Source organism: Panthera pardus, unplaced genomic scaffold (assembly GCF_024362965.1).
Source record: "Panthera pardus isolate Hobbes unplaced genomic scaffold, ASM2436296v1 HiC_scaffold_1, whole genome shotgun sequence".
NCBI classification, from domain to species: Eukaryota; Metazoa; Chordata; class Mammalia; order Carnivora; family Felidae; genus Panthera; species Panthera pardus.
Genome location: NW_026526654.1, coordinates 76,673,147 through 76,700,874, shown reverse-complemented (window position 1 = coordinate 76,700,874; position 27,728 = coordinate 76,673,147). Strand labels below are relative to the sequence as shown.

Here is a 27,728-nt window from a genome sequence, read left to right as displayed (position 1 = left end):
TTCTAAAACTGATCACCCTTACAATCATGGATATAATTACTCAAGCCTGTCTGCCTCAGAGTATGATTATATAGTACGTAGTAGGCAATAAAAAATGATAGAAAGGTGTAAACCAGATAATAGATTTTATCACAGTCCATCATTACAATTTGAGTGACATTAAGTGAGTCACTTTTGTATGCCTTGGTTTTCCCACCTATAAAATGAAAACAGAAATGGTACCTAACTCATAGGTCTGGATTTGAGGATCATATGAGAAAAGATGTAGGGAAATACTTTGTAAACCATAAAGGACTACACAAACATTGGTTAGTGTTACCTAAAAGCGTAATTAAATGAAGTATCTTGGAAGAACTTTTGGTTTAGTAATTCACTTCTCTGTATCATTGTATGTACCGTCGACACTGCCAAACTGAAAAGTGACTTAAATGATTTCTCTTCGACAGCGAGAGGTATACACACAAGCCTCTCATAAAAGGCTGTTTTGCTGGCCATTATAACATACAGGTCAATCTTTATTTTTTAATTTATTTATTTATTTGTTTGTTTATCCATATATACACACATCTATCTATTTATGCTGGAAATATTAAATATTAAATTTTAATATTACCAGTCATCATAAAAGTGTGATATTTTTAGTCTAATTTTTTGTTACTAATATTTCTTGGTCTTCTATTATGTTTTCTTCGTTTATCTCTTTCTTTGATCTGGTAGGGATAACAAAGCATTCCTTTGGACCTACTATGAGAATATGCCCAAAGGAAGTAGAATAGATCCCTTCAGTTTTTACTTTATCTTCTTGCTGAAACATTCCTACTACTACAGAAAACTGACATGATAAGGCTGTCAAGAACCAACGAGACAGACATGTCTTTAACCAAAACAGCTACAGTGTTGGCTTTTCTAGAAAATGAACTCATAGGGGCGCCTGGGTGGCTCGGTCGGTTAAGCATCCGACTTCGGCTCAGGTCATGATCCCACGGTCCGTGAATTTGAGCCCCGCGTCGGGCTCTGTGCTGACAGCTCAGAGCCTGGAGCCTGTTTCACATTCTGTGTCTCCCTCTCTCTCTGCCCCCCCCCTGTTCATGCTCTGTCTCTCTCTGTCTCAAAAATAAATAAATGTTAAAAAAAATTTTAAAAAAAAAAGAAAATGAACTCATAAAATTTATAAGGAAAAAAAATTAACCCACTTTCCACCCTGATAATGTAAATGAAGGTATTTGTAGTGACAACACTGATGGCCTTGTGGGCATTGCTTATTCTTCTGTGAATTTGTTATCCCTTGTCTTTTCCTTCTCCCATTTCTGATTCCTTTCTTCTATCTGACAAGGGATAGCAACACGCCCCTAGTGGATCGCTTGAGTGGGTTGTAGCCCGATGTTGTCCATTTACAAGGGCCACGATGCCTAATTGTCTTCATATGGGGGATGATCAGGGTTTTTCTCCTAGGAATTTATTCTGAGACATGATTGCAAGAAATGATCAACAAAATGGCTGATAAAGATTTCTTAAAACCATCTTAATTTTCCCCCTATAATTACTGGAGGTTTTACTGACTTATAAAAATGTTAGCAAATTCAAAAGCCAAATTAAAATAGAAATAAAATAAAATAAAATAAAATAAAATAAAATAAAATAAAATAAAACAAAATAAAATAAATAGAAAGAAAACCCCTACATTTTAAATTATGGGAGTGGAGATGCACATTACGTATTCATTTGGGGAGCAAGAAGAATATTATGATCTTAAAACTAGTAAGAGTATACATTCACATGTGCCTGCTTATGTGTCCTCATCCACAGTAATAAGGCTTGCATTGCAAAGATTCAATGAATAAAGTTTCTATGTAGAAATTAGTATCAAGAAAATTAATGACACACATTTAATTTTGATTAGTGAATAAATCTTTAATTTAGGTTTATCTTTTCTCCTTGTAATTACTGCAGTCCTTAGCTAGTCTATGGTCATCAATCGTCCACTAGAGAAGCATAAATAATGCAGCTAGTCAAAGTGGGATATGTGTCATTTATGTGAGGTGTGCTTTTTCTCGTCTTTGTGTTATTTTTATTGCGTAGTGTTGAGAAGTGCTAATTATTGATTTTCAGAAATTAACAGCAAATGCTTTCACAAGCATCTAAAGTCATGTTTTACACCAGGAAGAAGGGTGAAAATTGCAGCCTGCTGTTTGCACTAGAAATAGCTGGAAGGGATTTCCTTATCTTCTATTAACATAGATTTCAGTTATATTACACAGTTGGTACCTTAGCATAAATTAACAGTTATTCAAAACATATTGCATGCTTCAATTTGTGGAAGTAGATATTACTCAATCTAAATACCTAAGCATTTCAGTTAGATGTTTAGAACTCATTTTTAAAGGTTTTAAACATATTGATAATGAGCCTACTTATAGCCATTTGAAATCTCAGTATAGTATATCTAAATTACTGTTTCCCATTTATGTCAGTATCAAAGAAGAGCACTTTGTTCTGCCAAATACACGCAATACTATTTTTAATTTGAATTTAACCTAATAAAAGTGTATGATTTCATTTTGTAATGTTTATACCACCACCTGGTGAACCTTCGTCTTGATGTCATTCTACTTCCAAGCAAATCTTTTCAGCTTTTATTACTTTTATTATTATTTTCTTTCCATGATCAGACGCTCCAAGTGAACTTATTTTGTCTGGTGGGGGAAGGTCATCACCTGTACTTCTACTTCTGTCTCGTTCCTCCTCCTCCCCCTCCCCTAACTTCTGCTTCCTGAATCGCCCAGCATAGAGTTGCTTTATATAAATTTATTCAACCAGGGAAAATTTGGCAAGTACATTGTACTGATTCCTCTCATATGTCACTGAGCATTTTTCTGCGTTGAGTCCTTTACTTAATTACTATTTAATGATCAACCCAAAAGTGAGCACAGAACCAAAAACCTGGAAGAATCCTTAAGACATCATCTGGTAAAACTCTTGCTTCTAGGTAGATCAATCAGTAACTTGTCCAGAAAAGAGTGTTTTCATTCTCTTCCTGAGGATTAATGAGTATAGATTGCCAAGAGACTCAATGGCGTTCCCCCAAAAGCTTATGATAGTATTTATCCCCAAAATATTTTTTAAATATTTTATGTTTATTTATTTTTGAGAGACAGAGATAGAATGTGAGCAGAGGAGGGGCAGAGAGAGAGAGAGAGAGAGAGAGAGAGAGACAGACCTGAAGCAGGCTCCAGGCTCTGGGCTGTTAGCACAGAGCCCGGTGCTGGGCTCGAACTCATGAACAGTGAGATCATGACCTGAGCCAAAGCTGGGCGCTTAACTGACTGAGCCACCCAGGCACCCCTATCCAAAATATTTTAAATCCTCAATGAAAATGCCTCTTGCTTGGATGTAATCATATTTTGGTTAGTCTCACCCAGGAATGAAGCAAACACTAGCCAGGATTTCCCTTATATAATATACCTGAATATCAATTCTATTTGTATCAATCACAGTGCGTCACCCTCTCAAGGAATAATGAAGGCTCCAAAAAAGATACACAAATGGCCAAAAAGCACATGGAAAGATCCTTTTTGTCTTTTCAATGTTTATTTATTTTTGAGAGAGAAGAGAGACAGAATGCAAGCGGGGCAGGGGCAGAGAGAGAGGGAGACACAGAATCCAAAGCAGGCTCCGAGGTCTGAGCTGCCAGCACAGAGCCCGACCCGGAGCTTGAACTCACCCTGGAAAGACCCTTACCATCACTCATCATTAGGGAAATGCAGATCAAAACCTCAGTGACATACTACCTCATACACCTTAGGTTGGCTACTATCAAACAATGCAAGAAACATAAAATAGCAAGTGTTGGAGCGGACATGGAGAAATTGGAACCCCGGGGCACCCGGGTGGCTCAGTCAGTTCAGTGTCCAACTCTTGACTTCAGCTCAGGTCGTGATCTCATGGTTCCTGGGATCAAGGCCCATGTCGGGCTGTGTGCTGACACTGCAGAAGGATTCTCTGTCTCCCTCTCTCTCTGCCCCTCCCCACTCATGCGCTTTCTCTCTCAAAATAAATAAACGCTTAAAAAAAATAAATTGAGGGGCACCTGGGTGGCTCAGTAGGTTAAGCATCCGACTTCGGCTCAAGTCATGATCTCACCATTTATGAGTTCCAACCCCATGTCCAGCTCTGTGCTGACAGCTCAGAGCCTGGAGCCTGCTTCTGCTTCTGTGTCTCCCTCTCTCTCTGCCCTTCTTATGCTCTCTCTCTCTCTCTCTCTCAAAAATAAACATTAAATTTTTTAAAATAAATAAATAAATAAAAACCCTTATGCACTATTGTGGGATTGTAAAATGGTGCAGCCTCTCTGGAAAACAGTATGGAAGATCCTCAAAATTTAAAAATAGAGCTACTGTATGATCTAGCAATTTCATTTCTGGGTATATACCCAAAAGACTTAAGAGCAAGATTTTGAAGAAATATTTGCACACCCATGTTCATAGCAGCATTATTCACAGTAGTCAAAGGGTAGAAGCAGCCCAAGTGTCCATCAGCAGATTCACGAACCCATAAAACTGTGGTGTGGACACACAGTGGAGTATCACTCAGCCTTAAAAAGGAAGGAACTTCTTACACAGGCTTCAACAAAGATGAACCTTGAGGATGTTATCCTAAGTGAAATACGCCAGTCACATGACAAATACTATATGATTCCACTTACATGAAGTACCTAGAAAAGTCAAAATCAAAGAGACAGAAAGTGAAAGAGTGGTTTCTGGGGGCTGGTGGGGAGGAGCAAATGGGGAGTTGTCAATGGGTACAGAGTCTCAGTTCTGAAAGATCCAAAGAGTTGTAGGGACTGGTTGTACAGCAATACGAATGTACACAACACTACTGAGGTGTGTACTTTGAAAATTGTTAAGATGGCAAGGTTTCTGTTATATATATTTTACCACAATTGAAAAGAAATTTAAAGGGATAACGGAGAGAGGTCGATAGTAGTCCTATTTACAAAACTATGGGCAGGATAAAGCAGATGAACAAGGGGGAAGTGAAGCATGCAGGGGTAACATCTAGGGGCCAGCCTGGGGCCTGAGTGTACACAGGGAGGGAGCCGTTAGCACAACGTGCCAAGAGAGGTAACCCTGGGAAAGCGGTGGCCCCACAGGAGCTTTGGCCTTTGGAAGAAGAATGTGACCCAACCACTGGCAAACTGGGACCTGGCAAGGGAGACCCACACAGTGAGTTTTACCACACCTCCCTATCTCCTGTCCTGATTTCTCATTGGCCAAAAAGAGTGGAAAGTAGAGAGCAAGAGAGTACCCCGGATGCAGTCTCTAGAGGCCCGTCTCTGGGGGCAAGGAAGACGGTCCAGCTCACTTTCGTGTTCCCCCTGAGTTAGTCACTGCTCTAGGCAAGTTTCTTTAAGGCACCCAGGGTAGAACGGCCACTACCTGCCACATTGAAATGCATGTACTTCTCCCACCTGAGTTGACCTATACTTATTTCTAAATATAAAAATTGAGTGAGCTTTGCCACCAATGGCACGGACCTAATTTGAAGACAAACTGTTCTGGAAAGAACATTTTCTATCCCAAGGACATTGTGCTTGCTTTTCACGTTCACTGTTCTCGTTCATTTGTTAAGTCAGATATGTAATATCATCCTCATAATTCATCAATCCAAGGAGGAAATAGGAATCAGCAAGAGGATGATTCTCCTCTTCATTGTTTTTACGTTTATACTCAAAGAAGAAAACCAAGCACTGAGGCAGGTAAATGAACAAATCAGAATCCACTCCCTCAATATTGTCTAACATAGTCTGATAGTTAGAGCAAATGTAGTTCTTTTTTACTTGAGTTACTAGATATTTGCTTAAATATTCTAATAATTTTGCTTGCATAGACTTAATGCAGTTTATTGTTGAAACAAAAAGAAACACGTTTGTTCTTTTCTTGTGTAGTCTCTGAAAAACTAGAAGCGGTTGAATATAAAATAGCATTTTAATTTTTTATATAGTTTAATGTTTGTAAAGCAAGAAATAATAAAGTGCAGATATTATTTTCTTGATTTATTTTGCTTCTGTTTTTCTAGCATTAAAAAGTAATGCTTTATATGATCTTGTTTTATTATAACAATAAACCAGAAGCAAAAGCATATCAGTTAAAATACAGTCTGCCATTAAGTAATCTTTTCTTTTATCATTTCAGATTTCTCAAAATCCTGGGTTTTTTTTTTTTCCCTATTTGGTATCTAATTGGTAGAATTGGAGATAGAACAGAAAGATGATATAAATCACATATATATTTTTAATTGTATGTCAAAGTTGTATTTTCTGGTTAAAAAAAAGAATATCTACTTTCAGGCATTCAACTAAAATCATGCTAAGTACAAGCTATAAAGTGAGATGAACACAATCCTAAGGAAATTTTTGGAAAATCCTCTTCTGTGTTCCCAAGGAAGCACTTCTGCTATTTTTTCCTTGAATTTTCTGAAAATTGTCAATAATTGACTGGTAATTTGAACATAGTCTGATATTTGCATTGTGGGTAGCACAACCTGTAGCACTTTATAAAGTGCTTACTTTTCTGGAAAAGTTTAAAAGATTGCACAGACCGAGCAAAATGAATGAAACAGGTCATTTGACAGCCTCCCTTATTAGCTTCCTCACACTCTCTCATGGCACTTAGACCTTATGACACTTCATCAGAAAGACAGTATTAAATTACATTTACAAAAAAGACTAGAAGTTGTAAAGATTCTACAGGGGAAAAATGTATTGGATTAAATGTACCTGCATTGTGGAAAAGACAAGATTAATCAAAGTTTTTATCTACTGGGTACCAGAAGAGGTGAATGCTAGACACTAGTAAACCCAAGGAGGGAGAGAAAGATGCTTATTCACCTAAATAGCAATTTCTTTCTTTTAGAATATGTTGAATTTATCAGTCATTTGAATATCAATCTGAACTATAACTTACCTGTCACCGTATTTACTTTTACCTTGGCTATGAAATCTTTCCTATTAACAGGCATACATATAATACACATAAACCACAGCATTTCACTTCCTCTTCTAAGGATTTATTTTTTGTTAAGGTTATTTATTTTGAGAGAGAGAGAGAGCTCACTTGCTCTCACAGCAGCAAGGGAGGGGCAGAGAGACAGGGAAAGAGAGAGAGTCCCAAGCAGGCTCCACACCGTCATCGCAGAATCCAATGCGGGACTTGAACTCATGTGCTGTGAGATACGTGTCAAAAGTCAGACACATGGACTGCCTGCGTGGTTCAGTTGGTTAAGCATCTGACTTCAGCTCAGATTATGATCTCACGGTTCATGGGTTCGAGCCCCATGTTGGACTCGGTGCTGACAGCTCAGAGCCTGGAGCCTGCTTCGGATTCTGTGTCTCCCTCTCTCTCTGCCACGCCCCTGGAAGTGGAATGCTCTGTCTCTCTCTCTCTCTCTCTCTCTCTCTCAAATAAATAAATATTAAAAAAAAAATTTTTTTTTAAAGGCAGTGGGGAGGGTGCCTGGATGGCTCAATTGGTTCAGCATCAGGCTCTTGATTTTGGCTCATATCATGATTTCCCAGTTCCTGGGATCATGCCCTTCATCCTGCTCTGTGCGGACAGTACGGAGCCTGCTTGGGATTCTGTCCTCCTCTCTTTGCCCCTCCCCCATTCTCTCTCTCTGTCTCTCTCTCTGTCTCTCTCTCTCTCTGTCTCTCTCTCAAAAACAAATAAACTTTTTTGTAAAGGCAGACACAAAAATAGGTGCCATATGATTCTATTTATAAGAAGTTCAACAAAAGAAAAAATAATCGATGATAATTTTGATGGTGTAATTTAATTATCATCAAAATAGTGATTAGCCTGGCAGAGGATGAGGAGTGGGAAGAATTTACTGTGGAGGGGGAACAGGGCAGTATCATCACATATGTATATTCCCATGTAGATACTACCCAGATCAAGATGTGGAAATTTCCAGTTCGGTGCCAAAGCCCTGTGTCTTGATTTGGGTGGCGTTGTAAGAGAGAAAACACACAACACAGTTAATTAAAGTGGATGCACATAAGCAGCTTTAGTTAAGATACCACATTCAGCAAGTACAGAGGCCCATGAAAGTATAAGCAGATCAATATTTTCATGTTATCCCACCGAAGAGTTGCCCTCAGATAAATACATGGTCTTCCATATTCGTAAAATACCAAAGATTTTGTCAGTCACATTTGTTTTGAAAAATTCATTGTTCTAAGCCTGTTGCTTGTGATAAGTTTATCTGAAATACATAAGACTTATGTCACTGTATTACATGTAAAAAGTTATGATAACTTATTGATTCTGAGATGCGTGTCATTGTCATATCTCAACACTCCAAACTGCAGTGTCTCTTACAATCAATAGTGTATCACAGTTTAATTGGCAACATCTTTTTACTTCTTAATAGTATATAAATCAACGATGCTTCTAATAATGGAGAACATCTTAGCTTCGATTAAGTTAGGCTGGCAGGCCTATTTCCCGAGTTTTACTCTTGCCATACACATTGTAAAAATCATGAGCTCACAAATACAACATTAGTTCATTCTTTCTTCAGTGGAAATTGCAATGCAACCGTCTCCCCTTATCCACTGTTTCACCTTCCACTGCTTCAGTTACCCTCAGTCAGCCATGGTCTCAAAGCAGTGATTCTGACTTAGCGTCAGAAGGTCAGCAGCGGTGACCTTAGATCACAGTGCCTACTTGATTACCTCACTTCATCTCATCAGACAGGCATTGTACCATCTCTCATTGTCATCTTAAGAAGAAAGGTGAGTCCAGTGCAATGAGGTATTTCCAAAGAGAGACCACATTCACGTAACTTTTATTACAGTATATTATCACTGTTCTATTTTATCAGGGGTTATTGGTGTTAATCTCTCACTGTGCGTAATTTATTAATTAAACATAGGTATGTAGGTATAGGATAAAACAGAGCATATGTAGGGTTCAGTACTATCCACAGTTTCAGGCATTCTTTGGGGTCTTGGACCACATATCCCAAGGATGAGGGCAGGACTACAGTAGATGTATAAAGCAATAGATTCCTTCTAATACAAATTAACGTTTTGGTAGTAGATTTTAAAAGGATTAACAAATGCCCAGGTCTGTAGAAGTCAGACAGGGACTAACCTAGTGAAGCAGGCCAGGAGGTAATGATACATGCTGGGGTCCTGCGAGCGGTGGGCATTACAAAAGGGCCCCGGTGGCTTAGCACCAGACAAGTATGGCTGTGCGAGAATGCTGATGAACCAGCTCTTCTGGTTTTTTTGAGAGAAGCCAAAAAATCCAATTTGTTGTACGAAATTTCCTGACCTGTAAATGTTGGCTCAGATGGAAACCATGCCTGTAGGCTGATTCTAGCCCAAGGGATACAGGCACATGACATCTGGCTGAATGTAAGCTCCTATGTCATCCTGGCTAGAATGTAACCTCTACAAGAGCAGGAATCTCTGTTTTGTTTGATGAGTGTCACAAATGTCTAAAATGATACCCAGTACATAGTAGGTGCTCAAGAAGTGTATGTTTTATGAATAAATGAAACTAGGTAGCATTATGTCTCTTCAACCCACGCAGAACAATGCATAGAAAAATGAAAATGTGCTGAATTTTTTCAAATGCAGTTTCTGATTTTCCTTTTTTGCTGTTGACTCACCAATTCCTACCTAACACTCAGACCTCAGCTCATGTCCTTTTTTGAAAGCCCCTTTCCTAACAGCCCTCCTCTCCCTGCCCCTTCCTCCAGCCTGGGTCTGATGTAGTCATCACTCCTGGGCTCCCTGGCACTTGGTGCTGGCCTCCACCGTGTTCCTTCCACCTCCTGTATGCCCTGATTACTACTCATCTTATGTCCCCATGGGCTGAAAGCTTCTTGAGGGCAGGCTGGTCTCTGATTTTTTATCCCTCAGCATAGAGTAGCCATTTAACAACGTTTGTTAACTTCATTGTTTTGGTGGTATTGCATTGTAAAAGGAAAGAACTCTGATGTTTCCTCTATTACTATGCTTTTCCTTTTCTGGGCTTTCAGTTCTGCACAAATGTCCCACCGCTGCCCCACTGCTAGATTCAGCAGATGTTTTTGGACTCTGTTAGGACCAAGTCACAGCCCTGACCTGCAAAGGTTAACAGTCTGAGCAAAGAGAACTATGTAAAGCATTGTGTGTTGAATTTCATGATAAAGGAAAAAACAGTGCTATGAGAATATGGAGGGCATTCATTATGATTTAGGGATTCTGGAAAGGATTTAGAACCCTGCCCAAGGTTTACATGGAGGGGAGGCATTTTCTCATACATCAGGGAGTAGTTCTCAGAACAACCACTCAGTTGCTGTGCTTCCCAGATTACAGAATGGTATGTGTACATGTCCGGGCACCCTCCCAAGAGGGCACACTCCCTCTTGACAGAAAGAAGACATTGATGACTTTCTAAAAGTGGGGGAAGGACAGAAAACATATGACGGGGGAACAGGTGAAGAAAATCAGTAGGTGCTCACTTCCCATTCAAACATGTTGGTAATGACAAGAAATAGAACTCAGAGGAGGCAGTGTGCTTTTTCAAGATCAGAAAGACCTGTATGTTTTCAAATCAGAGAGTAAGGAATTATGAGGGTAGACAGGATTACAAGATAGCTAAAAGGTAAATGCTGGAATAAGAACTTTTAGGTCATGAAGGCATGTGATGTGGATCACAAGGGTGGGGGATTGCATTTAGTATAAAAACATAAATAAATAAATGTTGGGCACCTGGGTGGTTTAGTTGGTTAAGCATCTGACTTCAGCTCAGGTCATGATCTCATGGTTCGTGGGTTCAAGCCCCATGTCAGGCTGTGTGCTGACAGCTCAGAGCCTGGAGCCTGCTTCAGATTCTGTGTCTCCCTCTCTCTCTGCCCCTCCCCCGCTCACATTCTCTCTCTCTCTCTCTCTCTCTCTCTCTCTCTCAAAAGTAAATAAACATTAAAACATAAAATAAGTGTTGGGGCACCTGAGTGGCTCAGTTCATTAGGTGACCAACTTCGGCTCAGGTCATGGTCTCGAAGTTCGTGAGTTCAAGCCCCATGTCAGGGTGTGCTGACCGCTCAGAGCCTGGAGCCTGTTTCAGATTCTGTGTCACCCTTTCTCTCTGCCCCTCCCCTGCTCGTGCTCTGTCTCTCTCGCTCTCGAAAATAAAATAAACATTAAACAAAATTTTTTTAATAAAATAAATGTTAAATTTAGGAAATACACTGTCTTAATGAGAGGGTGAGAGCACAATATTAGGTTGATCACAGCCTAATATTTACCGTGATGCCATTTGAGAGTCATTTAGAATACATATGTGTATGTACTCTGACTGAGTCCAAAAAGGATCGGAGGTGGGCCCCCTGAAGAGAACTGTACAGATTTCTGGAAAGTAAGTGAGTTTCACAAGATTTTCTATTATTGTTTAATACTTCCCTTTCAGAAACAAAATTAAAGTCAAGCAAAGCATGTTTGTGGATTTAGTCCTTCCGCGACTATTTAAAGGCTATGTACTAAGTATAGGCACTGACCAAGAGACTAAACTGTGTTTAATTTTACCCCTGTCTCCCCACCCCCATCCCAGTCCTCTTTCTGGAGGAGTAAAAACACAAGCCATAGTTATCTATTGTTAGAGCAACTTTGGCTGTTCTTGATACATAAAGCTAGGGTATTGGAAATTTTCTAACCAGGGCAGCTTTAACAATAAAATTACTGCTTTTTTTTTTCTTTCAAGTAATTCTCAAGAGTTTATTGTTCATGATGTGAACCTAGCCAGAAATGGTCTCTTCCCTCTTTTATAATCATAAATCTTGCACTGGGGAGATAAAGTGTGATGGTATCTTTGTGAGTGCGATTTACTTAAATAGTCACACTTTGTGTATGAGTGGACACCGTGCAAACAAATGGATACATTAAAATTGGACAGCACTTAAAGAGATTTAATAATTCATCCTATTGCCTCTGCAAATAAAAGAACCAAAGCCCCGTTTATGCAATTGCTAAAATATGGCAGATAATGATGCATTCATGTTTAATATTACTAATAAATTTGAAAATTCACATTTTTATTGATAAACATTTTCTTGAAATGCAGTCTAGGCAGACAGATTGTTAAATTTAAGTACTTTATAAATGAGATTTGTAGATAGTGATGCGATTAGTGGCAGTGCTGTGTCGAGAGCTATCTACAACCTTACCTGCACTCCTAAGCACTCAGCAATGAGTTTCGTATTTCACTTTTATGTGCAACCAAATTGCACACAATTTTAGGGGAAAAATTAGCATGGTAACAGAGTAATGATCATTGTAAATATCGTGCTTCTCCTTGTTGACTTAAATTACATGCTAACAGTATTTTGGAAAAATATTTCTGTTAGTCTAGCTTAGTATATTGAATTTTTTTGCCAGTGGAATTTATATATAGAAGAAATACATAAATGTCCTATAAGATTATGTCTTTGAAATACACACCAAAAACAAAAAAGGCATGTTATACAGTCCACACAGTTTGAGATCCAAAATTATTTTTATTCATTGGAAGCCATAAAATCTCATTAATATTTCTATCTGCATAGGCTTTAATAAAATATTGTGTAGCTCAAGATGCCCAAAGAATTATTTCCTCTTTGGGTTAGTTATCTCCAAAATTTCAAAAAATTTTTGAGAGAAATATATCCATACCTTATAAGACACTACATAATATTTCAGCGTTCATCTTAAAATAGCATAGCATGCCAAGATATATTTTCCGTAGTGAAAATTTGTCCATACAGAAGTCATAGTGATTGCCCTCTGTATTGACTGGAAAATATGATTTTCTGAATTTTATTTTGTATCATTGGTGGACTTTATGTATCATTCTTTTTTCCCAAGATTCCAGAAGCTTATTTCATTAGAGATCCCCATACGTTCCTTCTTACCAAGGACTTTATTAAGGTATACATGCTGTATTCAGTGTTAAAAGTGTTCTTTGGTCTTCGCTGCATGCATGCACTCACAGGTTTAACATTTCCACATTTAACCCCAGCTTCTAAATAAGAATAGTGACTTGGGTAACGGAAGCATGTTTGGAAGGAGAAGCAAAGCTTGTCTACAAAATACTAACACTTGGATGATTCTGCACCCCGAGAGAAGAGCGCCTGGTGAATTTTCTGGACTTCTTTCATGGCTGACTTGGGATACACTTGCATTGTCAGAGAGTGTGTTGACCTCTCTGGTTGATGCATATTGATTGTGACAGTCACTCTCCTTCCCCTGCAGGCCATGGAGGCACAGATACAGAACTTTGGACAGACGCCATCTCAGTTGCTTATTGAGCCACATCCACCTCGGAGCTCTGCCATGCACCTGGTAAGACGTAGCAGCTTGCTGAAAGTTTTCCGCTTTCTTTGTACCTGGGTACAGGTCAAATAAAACAGTGATTTTAGCAGCATTTTTAAAGGCTTCTCAAAATATTGGTCAACTCTGCAGGCTTCAGTATGTGCTGATGCCCTATGGAGAAACAGAAGGGAGTGCAATTCTTACCTTTAAGTTCTGCAACGCTAGCCTAATTTGGGATTCACAAAAACAGCCCTCTTCTCTGACTCTATGTGCCTCTGCATAAACTCATTCATATGCATACAGGCACCAAAATTAGATTTGATTTACAAAGTAGGATGAAAATGTAATATAAACACAATATGATATTGCCCAATTTAATCTTCTGGGACAAGGTGGAGTAGAGGGGAGGTAGTTCATTTTAAGAAAAGGAAAGACACATAAAGGTAATTTGTAGTCATGCAGAGAGACAGTGGAGTTAAGAACAAGGGCTCCAGGGCCACTTGGGTCAAACGCCGGTTCTGCCTCTGGCTGGGGAATGACTTGGGCAAGGTATTCAACCTCCCTGTTGATGTTTCAGCATCCGTTACGTGAAAGTAAAAATACCATTTGCCCTCAGAATGTCATGACTTCACACTGGAAAGCACTTAGACCAGCACCTGGTGTACAATACATTCTCAGTAAATGTTAGCTGGTGTCATCATCGTCATTAGCTACTCATATTAAAACTTTTATTCTAGTTTTACAAGGGAAAAGGTAACATTCTTTTCATTCTAATCTGAATTTTCAAGGCTCCCTCCCTTTTCATAGCAAGACAGCCCTTTTTCAGTTTACTAGCAAAGTGTATTACATTTCCCTCTTTAATTTGAAAATGGTAATTTTTTTTTTCTGAGAAACTTCTTTTTTTAATTTTTTTAATGTTTATTTTTTATTTTTGAGAGAGACAGAGAGACAAAGTGCAAGAAGGGGAGGGACAGGGAGAGAGGGAGACACAGAATCCAAAGCAGGCTCCAGGCTCTTAGCTGTGAGCACAGAGCCCAATGCAGGTCTCAAACTCACAAACCACAAGATCATGACCAGAGCTGAAGTTGAACGCTTAACCAACTGAGCCACCCAGGTGCCCCCTAAGAAACTTCTTTAGAAGGAACTTATTTTTTAAACTGTGGCTTTTTACTATTATTTTTTAAGCTGAAGTGAAAAATGCTTGAAGGAAAAAAAGGTGTTTGCAGAATGAATTAAAGTTCATCTGTTTCTCTAGGTAATTATCAAGGCAGCAAGGATCCTAATTTTGGGGTAAAGAGCTCTGAAATATGGTTCATAAATATGTGCAAACAAATTTATAAGCTGTTCAGACCTTTAATTTATTTTATCAGTTACTTAACACGTTTGTATTGAGTTCCTTCTGTGTGTCAGGCATGACGCTAAGCGTTGGCAATACAGAGGTGACCGCGTACTCTAGACCTTCAAGGAATCGATAGTCAAACTCCTAGTGAAACACGTAAATAAATGTGTTTGTGTGAAACCATGTTTTTTCTCTCTCCAATGGCTCCGTTTCAGCACCCTTGAGTAGTCACTAATGAACTCTTCGGATTGAGATTGGTCCTCGTGTGTGTGAGAAAGCAGAAAGGTTGTCACCAAGCACACTGTTCCATACAAACACGCAGTCCCAGTGTAGACGTGGGGATGCGGCCTTGGAGCCTCAAGCCTTGAAACGAAACATTTTTAATAAACTGTCCAAGAGAATATCTCTAACACTTTATTGTATGAAATGCTTTGGCAGGAGAGCTTTATTCCCGTGTTAGTTGTCTCTGTTTAATAATAATAATAAAAATACTTATCCTGGAGAAATGCCCAGTCAGGATTCATTGCTTTCCTGGGGAACATTGTTAGAGACTAAATTGGCATGGAACTGTTCATAAAGGAAACGTAGGCCTCGCAAGTTCGTGGAGCAGACGATTCATATGTGTAGAAAACAATTACAAAACATTTATGAAAGCTAAATCGTGGTTATTTCCAGCGTCCCTATTTTGTGTTTTTGGTGCAGTAATGTGTTGCAGTGTTTTATAGTGCTGAAACAGTAGGACGTTATAACGTCTACTTTCTCTCAAGTCACGTGCTAGACGTTTGAAAACGCAGATTAAGAGAAGAAAGGGGGCAGCCCTCAAGGAAGCACCCAGTCTAGAAGGGGAAAGGGGGTGTTGACTGTACCCAGTCAGTACTGCCCCAGCAGAGACGTGTACAGACCTCTGACAGGGAAGGCTCTTCGCTTTTAATGATTTAGGCTGGAGCCAGGAGCCCAGATCAACCAGGTAAAAAATGCAAGTACCGACCAGTTCACTTTCTCGTTCATGTAAACGTTGTCAGTAACCAATTTTTCCACCAAACTGATGTTTTCGCGACGCCGACCAATTTATTCTACATCACACGACAGATCTGTAAGCGAACTTCTCACACCGCGGTCGGGCGATACTTAAATTGAGACTGGCCGTTAATGCTTCGGTGTCCCCCGCCAGCGACCACACCGAGTCCTTGCCCTTCTCCCTGCGCCGTCCCCAGAGGATGCAAGTTCGCCTCGCTTTGCTCCCTGCTCGTGCTGGCCTTGTCTGTGCTTACCTCCACCTCCCCAGAGCTCTCACTAACCATGTCATCCCTTTTGTCTCCTTCTGCCCTCTTCCCTTTCTATTCAACAGTGTTTCCTTCCACAGAGTCCACTCATGTTTAAAGATCAGATGCAACAGGATGTGATCATGGTGCTGAAGTTCCCGTCCAATTCTCCGGTGACCCACGTGGCAGCCAACACCTTGCCCCACCTGACCATCCCTGCGGTGGTGACCGTGACCTGCAGCCGACTGTTTGCAGTGAATCGATGGCATAACACAGTAGGTAAGCAGGCGTCTAAGCAGGTGACTTACGGAAGGTGTCTTACGAGCTGCAGTTAAGTTAAGGTAAGTGTGCTGAGGGCTACCTAATATTCCAGATCGTCTACAAAAAAGCAGTAGAGCAAATAATTGCCAAACCTGGCGAAGTGAGTCTCGTGTGTCTTACTCACTACTGCTATATGTTAGGGCCTCGCCTCACAGAATGCTTGGCTACTGGTTAAGTAGTCAATAAATATTTGATGAATTGGGGCGCCTGGGTGGCGCAGTCGGTTAAGCGTCCGACTTCAGCCAGGTCACGATCTCGCGGTCCGTGAGTTCGAGCCCCGCATCAGGCTCTGGGCTGATGGCTCGGAGCCTGGAGCCTGTTTCCGATTCTGTGTCTCCCTCTCTCTCTGCCCCTCCCCCGTTCATGCTCTGTCTCTCTCTGTCCCAAAAATAAATAAAAAACGTTGAAAAAAAAATTTAAAAAAATAAAAAATAAAAAAAATAAATATTTGATGAATTAAAGCAGTTCTACAAATAATTCAGGTCCTCCCATCCTCCTGTACCTCAGCCCTGCAAACAAACAAACAAACAAAAACACTTTTATCCCATATTAAATGAAAGTGAGTTTGAATCTGGATTTCCTAGATGCTGGTTTCGAAATCTTTTTCTTCCACCTAATTTATTTAGCAAATATTTGGCCACTGTGTGTCACATAGTCATGAGCACTGGGAGAACAGCAGTGAACAAGACAGACCCCACTTTCCTCCTTGGGTGGAACTGAGAGTCTTTGAGAAAAGACAACATCTAAATTGTTCAGTGATTTCCCGCGTGTTTTCTTTAAGCGCATTCCTGAAAGTTCCGGCTAGTACATCTTGAAATGATATAATTCTGTTGTCAAAATTAGACATATTAATACTTACCTAACCAGGACAGAAATGGATGTGACCAAATGATTTATTTGGCCAAATTCACCCCTTAAGGTCTCCCTGGAAGCCTATCTCCAGGGCTAAATGGATGAGTCCATGGTGAATTAACCTGAAGTCTCCTCTTCTACCGACTTCTGTATTGCTCTGAAAAACGGTATCATTTATATCACAACTTAATCTTCTAAGAGGCTCTAAATGCACTTTTTTTATATTTATTGGTGATACTCTCAACATGAAGTATAACTACTTCCATTTGATCAGAAATATGCAACAAACATCTTAAGAAAAAAATATAACTATTATCCACGGTAGTCTTAGCCTTTAGAAATGTTTTGCACTGAGAAAAAAACTATGAAGGATTCATTTTTTCGCTAGCATTGTTCAAAAGTATTATATATGTTATATAATCACATGTAAAAAATTATGACTAATGAACTCAATCAAGCCCTAAATATTAATCCTCTAAAAGTAGCTTTTCCTGAGCTTAAGGTCTTAGGTGTGTGTCATTTCTACTTACCTTCAACTGACTTGTCATATATTGAGTGAAGCTGGGAGCCCCATCTCCCCCTCTGCCCTGGCTAGGTGAGCCCGGCCACGCTCACACGCACCACTAGGTGCAGGCACAGCCTTTCTTAGATTTCAGGCTCCTTGGTTGCCCAGAAATCTTAGCTCTCTGACGGGTTCAAGAAATGTTATGATCTTCTATTTTGTGCTGTTTTTTCATGTTGTTAGAATGAGAACAACACTCTTTTCAGCTTTCCACGTCTCAGTGGAAACCAGGAGTCCCCGTTGTGATGATTTCTTTTGAGAGTGTCTACAAAGATGTGTAGTATGACAGTCATTCTTACAACAATTTGCCAAATAACTTCTAAGCCATACTTTTCCACAATCATCATGAAACACTGCATCTTAGGAAATTCCCCCTTTCCGTGAATTTTATGGTAGTTTTCTCCTTCTGTTTAAACTTTAGGCCTCAGAGGAGCTCCAGGATACTCCTTGGACCAAGCACATCATCTTCCTATTGAAATGGACCCCTTAATCGGTACGCTAACCACAAAAATACATTTTCATGAATGCTGGCTGTGCACAGATTCCTGTGCACTTACTACAAAAGACAGTCGAATGGCAATTTTTCTGCCATAAAATTAATGTGCAAATAACATGAAATTACCATCAAGGGGCTGTGTAAATTATATGCCATCTAACAACTTTTTGGTATTTACGACAATTATTTGTGGCATTTTCTTGATATTTTAGGAGGTTGTTTAAGTTGGTTCTAAACAAGGCAAATCATTCCAATTTGTCCTTTCTTTCTGCCTAAACTATTCTTTGACAACTTTATATTATTTGAAATAGGTAAGGCCTCAAAAAAAATTATTAAAGCAGGGGGCGCCTGGGTGGCTCAGTCGGTTAAGCGTGCGACTTTGGCTCAGGTCATGATCTCACGGTTTGTGGGATCGAGCCCCGCGTCAGGCTCTGTGCTGACAGCTCAGAGCCTGGAGTCTGCCTCGGATTCTGTGTCCCTCTCTCGCCATGCCCCTCGCTCATGCTCTGTCTCTCTCTCTCTCTCTCTCTCTCTCTCTCTCTCAAGAATAAATAAAACATTTAAAAAATTTTAAAAATAAAAAAATTATCAAAGGAAACTAATATGAAGGACATCTTTTCTAAAAATCTCCATTCAACAGGACCAACTTTTTTAAATTAAAGATTTCATATGAATTGCAAACTGTGAGCTGTAACTCTTTGCAACAGATAATGGAAATATTTTAAAATCACATACACATTTATTAGCACGGGATCCTGAGCAAGCCCCTTAATTTTTCTAGGCCTCAGTTTCCTATCTGCAAGATGGCTGATCATGATGTTTGTTCTGCCTTTCTCATGGGATCATATAGAGAACTAAATTAGAAAAAAGTTGAAAACGGTATGAAATATTATAAATCCATATATAAGTTTTGGTATTCTTTTCTTAGATTAATTCACCCTTCATCTCTGAACCCAGAAATAAATTAAAAGGTGGCCAGTTCAGTTAGTTACTTATACCCCTACACAAGATAGCATTTACATGTCTATGGGAAATTATAAGGTTTAGGACTAGGAATATTTTTAGAGTCTAGTCCAACTATTCCTTTGTCCGAGAGACTTCAACAATGTCACATACAGCTAGAAGGTAATCATGGAAAAATTAGCAACTCTATTCTCATTAATCAAGACCAATTATGCAGTTTTCAAGTGACTCAGAACCTTTGATTTTCTTTTCCTTTCCTACCTTTTTGTTGTTGTTGTTCCATTTGGGGGGGCTTACCTCCCTAGTCGTTATTATTGTACCGTTAGAGGGAATCCACAAAGAGTGGCGCTTCAGTCTAATTGGCGTTAGAGAGTGCGGGTGATCTCCTACGTCTGCATCTTCTGTTTAAGAATTCAGCCCAGGGATTTCGTCTGAAAGGACAGAGCAGAGCACGGGACAGGCTGGCATGCAGACAGGCACTGGGGAAATCAGACGGCGTCTCCGAGTTCCTGACTTTATTCAGATTCAGTCCCAGCGCTATCCCCTGATTCTCTGCCTGTCTCTTTCCTCCCCAATCCTTCTCCCATGTTTTTTATTCCTCTCCTCCCCTGCCAGCCCATTCTGGAAAGGCCTTCTGTTTGTTGACAATCCAGGTCTTTAAGGCTGCTGACCTAAAGCTCCCTGTGGGGCTGCCCACATAACAACATCCCATGCTCAAACCCTTCCCCCTTTTCCTTTTCCACATGAGTTGTAAATGCCATCAGAAAATGACAGATTGGGGCAAATATTAAGACTTTTTTTTCCCTTACATACCATACTTCACATAATGTTTATTCCTCCTTTATTGTGGAACTTGTTGGACACTAATGAACTTGTGCATAGTGAACATGGATACAATTAAATGCTTTCAAATATTTTTTTACTTTATTTTAAATTCATTATCTGAATTCTTCATATTGTTGTTATTTATTGGTGGAGAAAGAACTTAAATTTCTGACAACTTTTAAATATGTAATATGGTTCATAAATAGCCACTGCTGCTAAAAAAAAAAAAAAAAAAAAAAAGCTTATGTTCCTCGTGGGGAAATGTTAAAAATCTTAATAATCTTATAGCCTCAGAAACCCATTTCTAGGTAAATGAAGCATAAAAATATTCCTCCTGTAAGTGTTTGATGAAACTCTTGTGGAGTCCTTCTTTAAATTCTCTTTTCCATTTATGTTTAGCCAATAACTCTGGTGTGAACAAACGGCAGATCACAGACCTTGTTGACCAGAGTATACAAATCAATGCACACTGTTTTGTGGTCACAGCAGATAATCGCTATATTCTTATCTGTGGATTCTGGGATAAGAGCTTCAGAGTTTACTCTACAGAAACAGGTAAGCTTAACTATAAAAGACCTTAGTCCCTTCCAAATGCCTATTGTTCTGTAAAATAAAATCATACTTAATAATGTAGGCATTTTCGTCTTGAGTGCCAAGATCCAAATTAAATGTTCACATTATAAGTGACTAGTTATACTGCCATCCATTCCAAACCTCAGCATGAGTCCTGATTTCATAGGACAAATAGGACTATTGTCCCTTTCCCAAATCAAATCCAGTAAAAGACCTTAAACCTCCCTCCCCTTAGTCTGACCCAAACCCTGGGGACTAAAAATCACAGTTGTGTTGTTTTAGAAGTCATTTCCTTAAAAATCCCAAGTAACATTCTTGTATTGTTTTTCAGAAGAAATTCAAGAAAGCATCTGTAGCTAAATTTGAATTAGCTTATAAATGTTCACGTTTACAGATTCCCTTTTCACAAATCTAGTAAAATAAAATTAAGCTTATTACCATTTAAAGGAAAATAGCAAATGAATTAAACCCACCCTTTCTGTGTTTCAGGGAAATTAACTCAGATTGTGTTTGGCCACTGGGACGTGGTCACGTGCTTGGCCAGGTCGGAGTCATACATAGGCGGGGACTGCTACATTGTTTCTGGGTCTCGAGATGCTACCCTACTTCTCTGGTACTGGAGTGGGCGACACCATATCATAGGGGACAACCCGAACAGCAGTGAGTATTTGTCTAGAAGCGTCCCCTCAGACAATACATTTATTTAAACATACTTTGCCTTTTTTATTTTTCTAACAGCTTTTCCTGGGGTTGTGAGACTTTTAAAAAAGGAGAGCTTTACGTAGCAAAAATGTTTCTTAGAATGTCACTATGTTCAAAGTACAAACAAGGGCAACCACTGTAACCTTCAACCTGGGAAAAGTCCCAGGTCCCCTCACATTGGCCCTCTCTTTGGCAGCCCATCCCCAATCTCCCAATGTCTTTATCCTTCAGAAATCTCTTTCAGTGTCACCTGGTCCATTAAACTTCTTATAACTGCCCTCAACTGAATATATTCTCTCCCTTCTCTGAATTTCCTCAGAGTGCCTCAGTGAGGACACTTCTTACTTTCTACCACACAGTTGAGTAAATATCTCTGTTTCTTCATTTAACAATGATTGAGTACTCCCTTCAGATTAGGCATCGGGAAGGCAAAAACTGAAGGAGACAATTTCTTTGTGATGATTCCTGAGTATTCTTTATTCACCAGCGCTCCCTAAAATATCCTATAGGAAAAGAATGGGGGGGGGGGGGACTCCAGAGTAAAATAATTTTAGAAAACTCTGCATATACTCTTATTCTCTAGGTAAGTTCTGAAAGTCTTACACAAATAAATGTCGAAATTTGTTTAACCCACTCTGCTCCTGGCAGAATAGTTATTATTCTTTGGAACTGCTGTTTTGAGGAAACACTGAAATGGACTATGAGTCTCTCTCTTTCCATTCTCAGTCTCTGGTTCCTGGCAAAGTGACACACATAATGTTTTTTTCAATAAGTATTGTTAAACGGAGAACTAGATATTGAAGGAAGATGGCGACTCAGGAGGACGCTGGGCCCACCTCGTCCGGCTGATCACTTAGATTCCACCCACATCTGCCTAAATGGAGAACTAGATAAGAGATTGCCTAGAAATAGTCACTGTTTTTAATTACCAAGGTTTCAATAGTTTCAATGCAAATATTTCCTATAAAACAGAGAATGGTTTCTGGAAAGCGTTGATGATGTCTGGTGCTTAAACCAGGGCGATTCTAATTGTAATTCATACATTGGTCACAGCTTAAAGAATACTCCGAAACCAACTGAAACATGAGCTTGGGTCATATGTACAACAAGACAGAGATAAGAATTTTCCGGGGATGCTGTGTACCTGCCACTGAAATATTCTAAGAGCAGATGAGAAGTGCACGAGATGCTGTGTTCCAGCCACGTGGCTGGAGCCTAGCTGAGGATGAAAGCCCAGTTGTACAATCTGTCCACCTTGCCAGTCCCACCCACCCCCTGACTCTTACACATTTTGACAGGAATATTGCAAAAATAGGAAACGGCTTTTCATTGCTAGGAGCCAAGGCCTATCACATAGTAGAGAAGGAAATAGAGAAATATATAGAAATATATACATATGAATGAAGATAGTGGGAGATGAACTAGAGGACCAAATGTTACATGGGGTTTTATTCGTGCTGCCCACAGCTGGAGCTGAAGAACAGTAGATGAAGAAACTCAAGGGTACCATGGAATCATGTTTCTTAGCATAGATACCAAATAAGAGAGAGTGTGTGCGTCTTACATATCAGCCTCTGCTTTAAGTTGTGAACTGAGATGTGATGCTGGTTTGAGAGAAAAAACACTCAGCGTTGCGTGCTTTCCAACCAGCTCAAATAATTAGCTACCATGTCTACGTTATAACAAATATACTCTAAATACTAAAAAATTAACCTCCTTATTTATTCTTTTCTATAATATCCCTTAAAAAAACAGAAACTTCATTTTTAGCCGAATTCTAGTGTGTGTGCCTGTGTGTGTATGTGCATATAAGACATTTGATCTTCCATTGGTGGCTTTCTTATTCTCAAGCATTGTACGTTATCACACGTATTCTATCCGAATCCATTTTTTCATATTTATACATCTCCTTTATTTTCATAGTAGTGTAGCATTCATTAGAAAAGTTGAATTAAGTAGCAGGCCCATGTGGTACCTTCCATCTGTATTGATAAAAATTATAAGTTTTTAAATTAAAAAATATTTTTAAGAAACGAAATAGTGCTTTTTATTTTAAGTTTACTTTGAGAGGGAGAGAGCTCAGGCACGCGCAAGTGGGGTAGAAGCAGAGAGAGGAGGGAAATGGAGAAAGAATCCTAAGCACGCTCCGTGCTGTCGGTGCAGAGACTGATACGGGACTCCATCCACGAACTGCGAGATCATGACCTGAGCTGAAGTCAACAGTCAGATCCTTAACCAGATGAGCCACCCAGGTGCCCCCAGAGTAGTGTTTTAAATTTCTTTCAATAAATCTTCAAAATGAAGCTCAGAAATGATGAAAATGATATTTCCAAAAAGAGGATTTATTTCTTAAAAGCTCCCATCTGGTAGCCAAGATAAGATATTTTATATATTGCACTGCTATGAGGTAAAGAGTTTTAATGTTAAATTATAGTAATTATCTGTGTTAGCTACTTTACTTTATGTTATCTTCTGATGATCTTTTAAGCCAAAAGATAATTAACAATTGCTGTAGCTTTGGTCCCTCAGTTATCAAGAAAAATTAAATATAGTAATATTTAGACTGTTTAAAGTTCCTTACAATGGGAGCTTTCTAAATGAAAATATTTATATTAATCCTTAAGAACAAAACTGTGAACATTGTATTTGTTAAAATGCAGCATTTTATTTAAGCTTTCAATAAAGACAAGATTATCCTTAAGGAATTAAGGATATTATCAAAGTATATTATTTATTATTGCCTCCATTTATAAGAATTTATTTTTGATCAAAACTATTGTCATCATTATGAACATAAACCACTTCCTAAAACCCACCCTGTCAAAACTTGCTTGGACATTTAATATGGACATATATCATAAGGCTTTATTTCATCCATCATCCTTAATGTAAGGTGAAAAATTGCTCTTCTAGAATAAACAGCATGATCACCTGAAGTGTTCGTCAAGCAACAAGCATGTACGGAGTGCCTCCTGGGTGCTAGTCCTGCCTTAGCAGCTGAGAATGCCGGGTAGTCAAAGTCTCTGACCTGTGGTTTACAAAAACCTATATTGTACTAATCTCCAAACTGCTTTTTCTGCTTGAACGTACTAAACACATAGAGTATTTCTTACACGGATCATAAATTGCCATCAGATAATAATGTTTGGTCTTATACTATGAAATGTTTAGTCTTCCACCTGGGGGACAAATTGATAATTATGTAAAAACTAGTATCAGCTTCTTACCCTATGAATAATTGTAATAGTAAAAAAAGATTAATAATTGGTCATATTTTGTACTTGATTGACTTGACCGATTTATGACTTTACCTAATCTGTTAAAACAGCCAACTTAGCAGCACATATATGCATGACTAGAGAGACCACATATATTGGTCCAGCCACTGTTTGTAAAGGCAGCCTCTGCACACACAAAACTGACGGTCACATCAGGGATCAGCCGTGGGTGTTGACATAAACATAGTCCTTGCCATCAGAAAACTCACAGCACGAAAGGAAAGGATTTTTTGTTTCTGTCCCAGTTTAATCTATTCTAGCCACCAATTCACAGGTCAGAGAACCAGGCCGTATGTGTTTTCTATCTTATAATGCATTGCTACTCAAGACGAAAAAGCTCGTTATGTCTAAATTCATATTAAAGTGTGTGACACAATGCCCTTCGTTTTTGAGGGTTGTATATATTAACCTAGACTTGAAGGGGGAAGTCCTAGTGTGAAACATAATATCCCAGTAGCTGTTAGAATCCCGGGATTGGTCGTAGTAAGGACATTGAATTGCTTTGTATGTCAGAGGCCAAATCAGATGTATATTCAGCACCACATAAAATGATAGGATCCATTTACTCACTTTCTCAAGATTAATTCAAATGGCTCTCTAATATATTTATGTCTCTTTCGCATTGTCTGTATTCTTTTTTAATGGGTGGCTCTGTTGCTACCACAGAGAAAATATTTCTAATGTTTGTGGATTTCTTAGGTAGGTGCAGAAAGAGTTTTATGGTTTCATTGTGTCAAATATATTATCATGACTAATTCAGACGTCTCAGAAATAGTCTTTTCCTAATTATTTTCATAGTTTTAATGAATTTTCCACAAAGACCATGAAAATTTGTACACAGATTATTACAAAGAGTTTCAGACCATAAAAGAAATAGGCAGATGCTGCGTAACATAGGTTACAGTTGAATTATGGTTGTTTTATTATATATTTTATAATACTAATATCTAGTGTTATTCTTGCAAACTTGTAACTTTGAACATAGAAAATTTTCTTGGAGATTTGAATAGGTCCCTGACTAGATAACGAATTGCAGAGATGTGAGGGACAGATGCTTTCATCTGAAACACTCTTTTGCACAAATTCTGAAACTAATTTGGAAGTGATAAAAATTAATTTGCGCACTTTAATTGGAAGCAGCCTACTGCATGAAAGAAAGGAGAGCAGAGCAGGCAATTTGTGCTAAAAGCTGATTGAATTTTTTGTCAGGTAGGTATCTTGGACTTGGCCGCTTATCCTCCCGAGCCCCTCTTTGCAATATATTACAACCCATCTCTGACTGGTGTTCTTTAAAAGGATCAATGCTATTCCTGTTGAATCCCTGGAGCCCAAAATTTCATTGATCTTGGGACTTGACATTTCTCATTACGTGCCGTAGCTTCCAACAAGATAGTCACAAGAGGGGCAAGTCAACATTGTTGTCTCTTCAACAGACACTTAAAATACATTGGGACCTCAGCTCTAAATCCAATTTGCTTTCAAATTGTGTGGCTTTAGTGTTTATACCACATATGAGGTGCTCTGTAGAGAGTTTGCCGATACATACATATGACATTTTTAAAAATCACAGCAATAGGAAACTTTGCAAGAGAATTTACTGCTCATCTTTTCAAATCCCATCTACAAATATTCATTGAGTAATATACATAAGACGTTAGTATGCCTTTTCAATTTCACTTTTTAAAAACAAGTCTTTTAGCTCATATATAAGCATTATGCAGACTGAAACGAGAAGCCCATTGAAAAGGAGACTCCAGCTGTGCACACATCCCTTCCCTGGGCTCCCATTGTGTGAGCTTCAGCTCTGGACACTGACCCTCCTGCCAGCCACAACCTGTCACTAAACATCTGCCAAATCGTATCCCTCTCTTTGTTTGCATCCAGCCTTCTTTGAATATGGCTACCCTGGTGCCCAGCTCCATGACCACCACTAGCCAGTGGTATTGTACCAGGCGAAAGCGTGCACAAAGAACGGTCCAGAGATTTTTAACATCTGTGTATCTTTGCCGCACTTCTCAGAGCAAGGGACCTTATCTAGGGCTTATTAAATGTATTAGAGGGAAGAGTTATATGTGAACAATCTCTAACTCCTAGGACTTTCAAAACTGATGTCCATAGTGTAACTTCCTTTTCTCAGCCTCCTATCCCCTTAGCCTACCATTGGGACACTTTGTGGGGTTTGTGACTAAGAAGGGGACTGACTTGCCACTTGGTCTCTGCCTTGCCTTGCCTTGCCTTGTCTCACATCCCCTCCCCTCCCCTCCCCTCCCCTTCCCTTCCCTCCCCTTCCTCTCCTCTCCTCTCCTCTCCTCTCCTCTCCTTTCCTTTCCTTTCCTTCCCTGGAACTGAGGCTGTGAGGCTCTTTGGCTTGGGTCAAAAGCAATATATATTAAAACACACACACACACACATACACACACACACACACACACACACACACACACACGAGTAACTAATACAATCTCTTGGTCAGAGAGCTTCAGATCTGCACCAGGAGGCAGTGGGGGTGTCTCTGGGCATTATGCAAAGCTCTACTCCCTTGGATTATACTGTTGACTATTTGGGGAAGGTAATGGCAGGATACTAATGTGCCTTGACCTGGATACAGGGTCAGGACTTAAAGGGAAGAGATTTGCCCTGCCACAGCAGGGCTCAGAAGTGGTCTGTGTCATCTCTACAGGACAAGAAGAACTTAGAATGAATGAATAAACAGGCGCATATCTATCTTCTATTTTTCAGTGAATATGTAATAAAATGAAACCATATCGTGGGATGTTTTCCAACCCAGGTGATGTTTTTTATGTGGGTCACCCTTTGGCCTGTGGAAAATGTGGGCCCAGCCATTTTTGGTACTTGGGCCAGACCTCTGCAAGTGGCTGTGAGGGCACTCTCCGTAAGGGACTCCTCATGGGCACAGTTCTTCTGAGAGATCCTGACAATTGCCTAACAATTTTTTTGAATAAACCTTGAAATCAGGTAGTGATTAAAATGCCTCTTCTGGGGTTTCACGTCTATTTCATGTAGGCATAAACATGAACGAAAATACCTTTTCCCATGACCTAACGAAGGTTGTAGATAAAATCAGGTCATACATCATCAAGACGTTCGCCTTCTGACTCCAGTAGAACCGTGCTGAGGATCATAGATTGTAGAAACTCTGCTGTTTTTGTTTAGCTCTTGATTCAGAAGGACCAAAGCTTCCCCCTGCATACTAGTCGC

At 39.4% G+C, this 27,728-nt stretch overlaps 1 protein-coding gene across 9 annotated transcripts in view; it reads left to right on the top strand.

Moving 5' to 3' along the window:
• NBEA (neurobeachin) overlaps positions 1-27,728 on the top strand; it is a 678,493-nt gene that overhangs the window by 638,989 nt on the left and 11,776 nt on the right. For 5 of the 9 annotated variants that reach the window (XM_053900303.1, XM_053900292.1, XM_053900280.1 and 2 more), the window contains 6 exons: positions 12,890-12,952; positions 13,277-13,366; positions 16,024-16,216; positions 18,094-18,165; positions 20,356-20,511; positions 21,019-21,189. In XM_053900303.1, coding sequence (XP_053756278.1) covers positions 12,890-12,952; positions 13,277-13,366; positions 16,024-16,216; positions 18,094-18,165; positions 20,356-20,511; positions 21,019-21,189 — 745 coding nt within the window. The remainder of the gene's footprint in view (positions 1-12,889; positions 12,953-13,276; positions 13,367-16,023; positions 16,217-18,093; positions 18,166-20,355; positions 20,512-21,018; positions 21,190-27,728) is intronic. The other 4 variants (XM_053900309.1, XM_053900293.1, XM_053900286.1 and 1 more) reach the window with 3 other exon arrangements.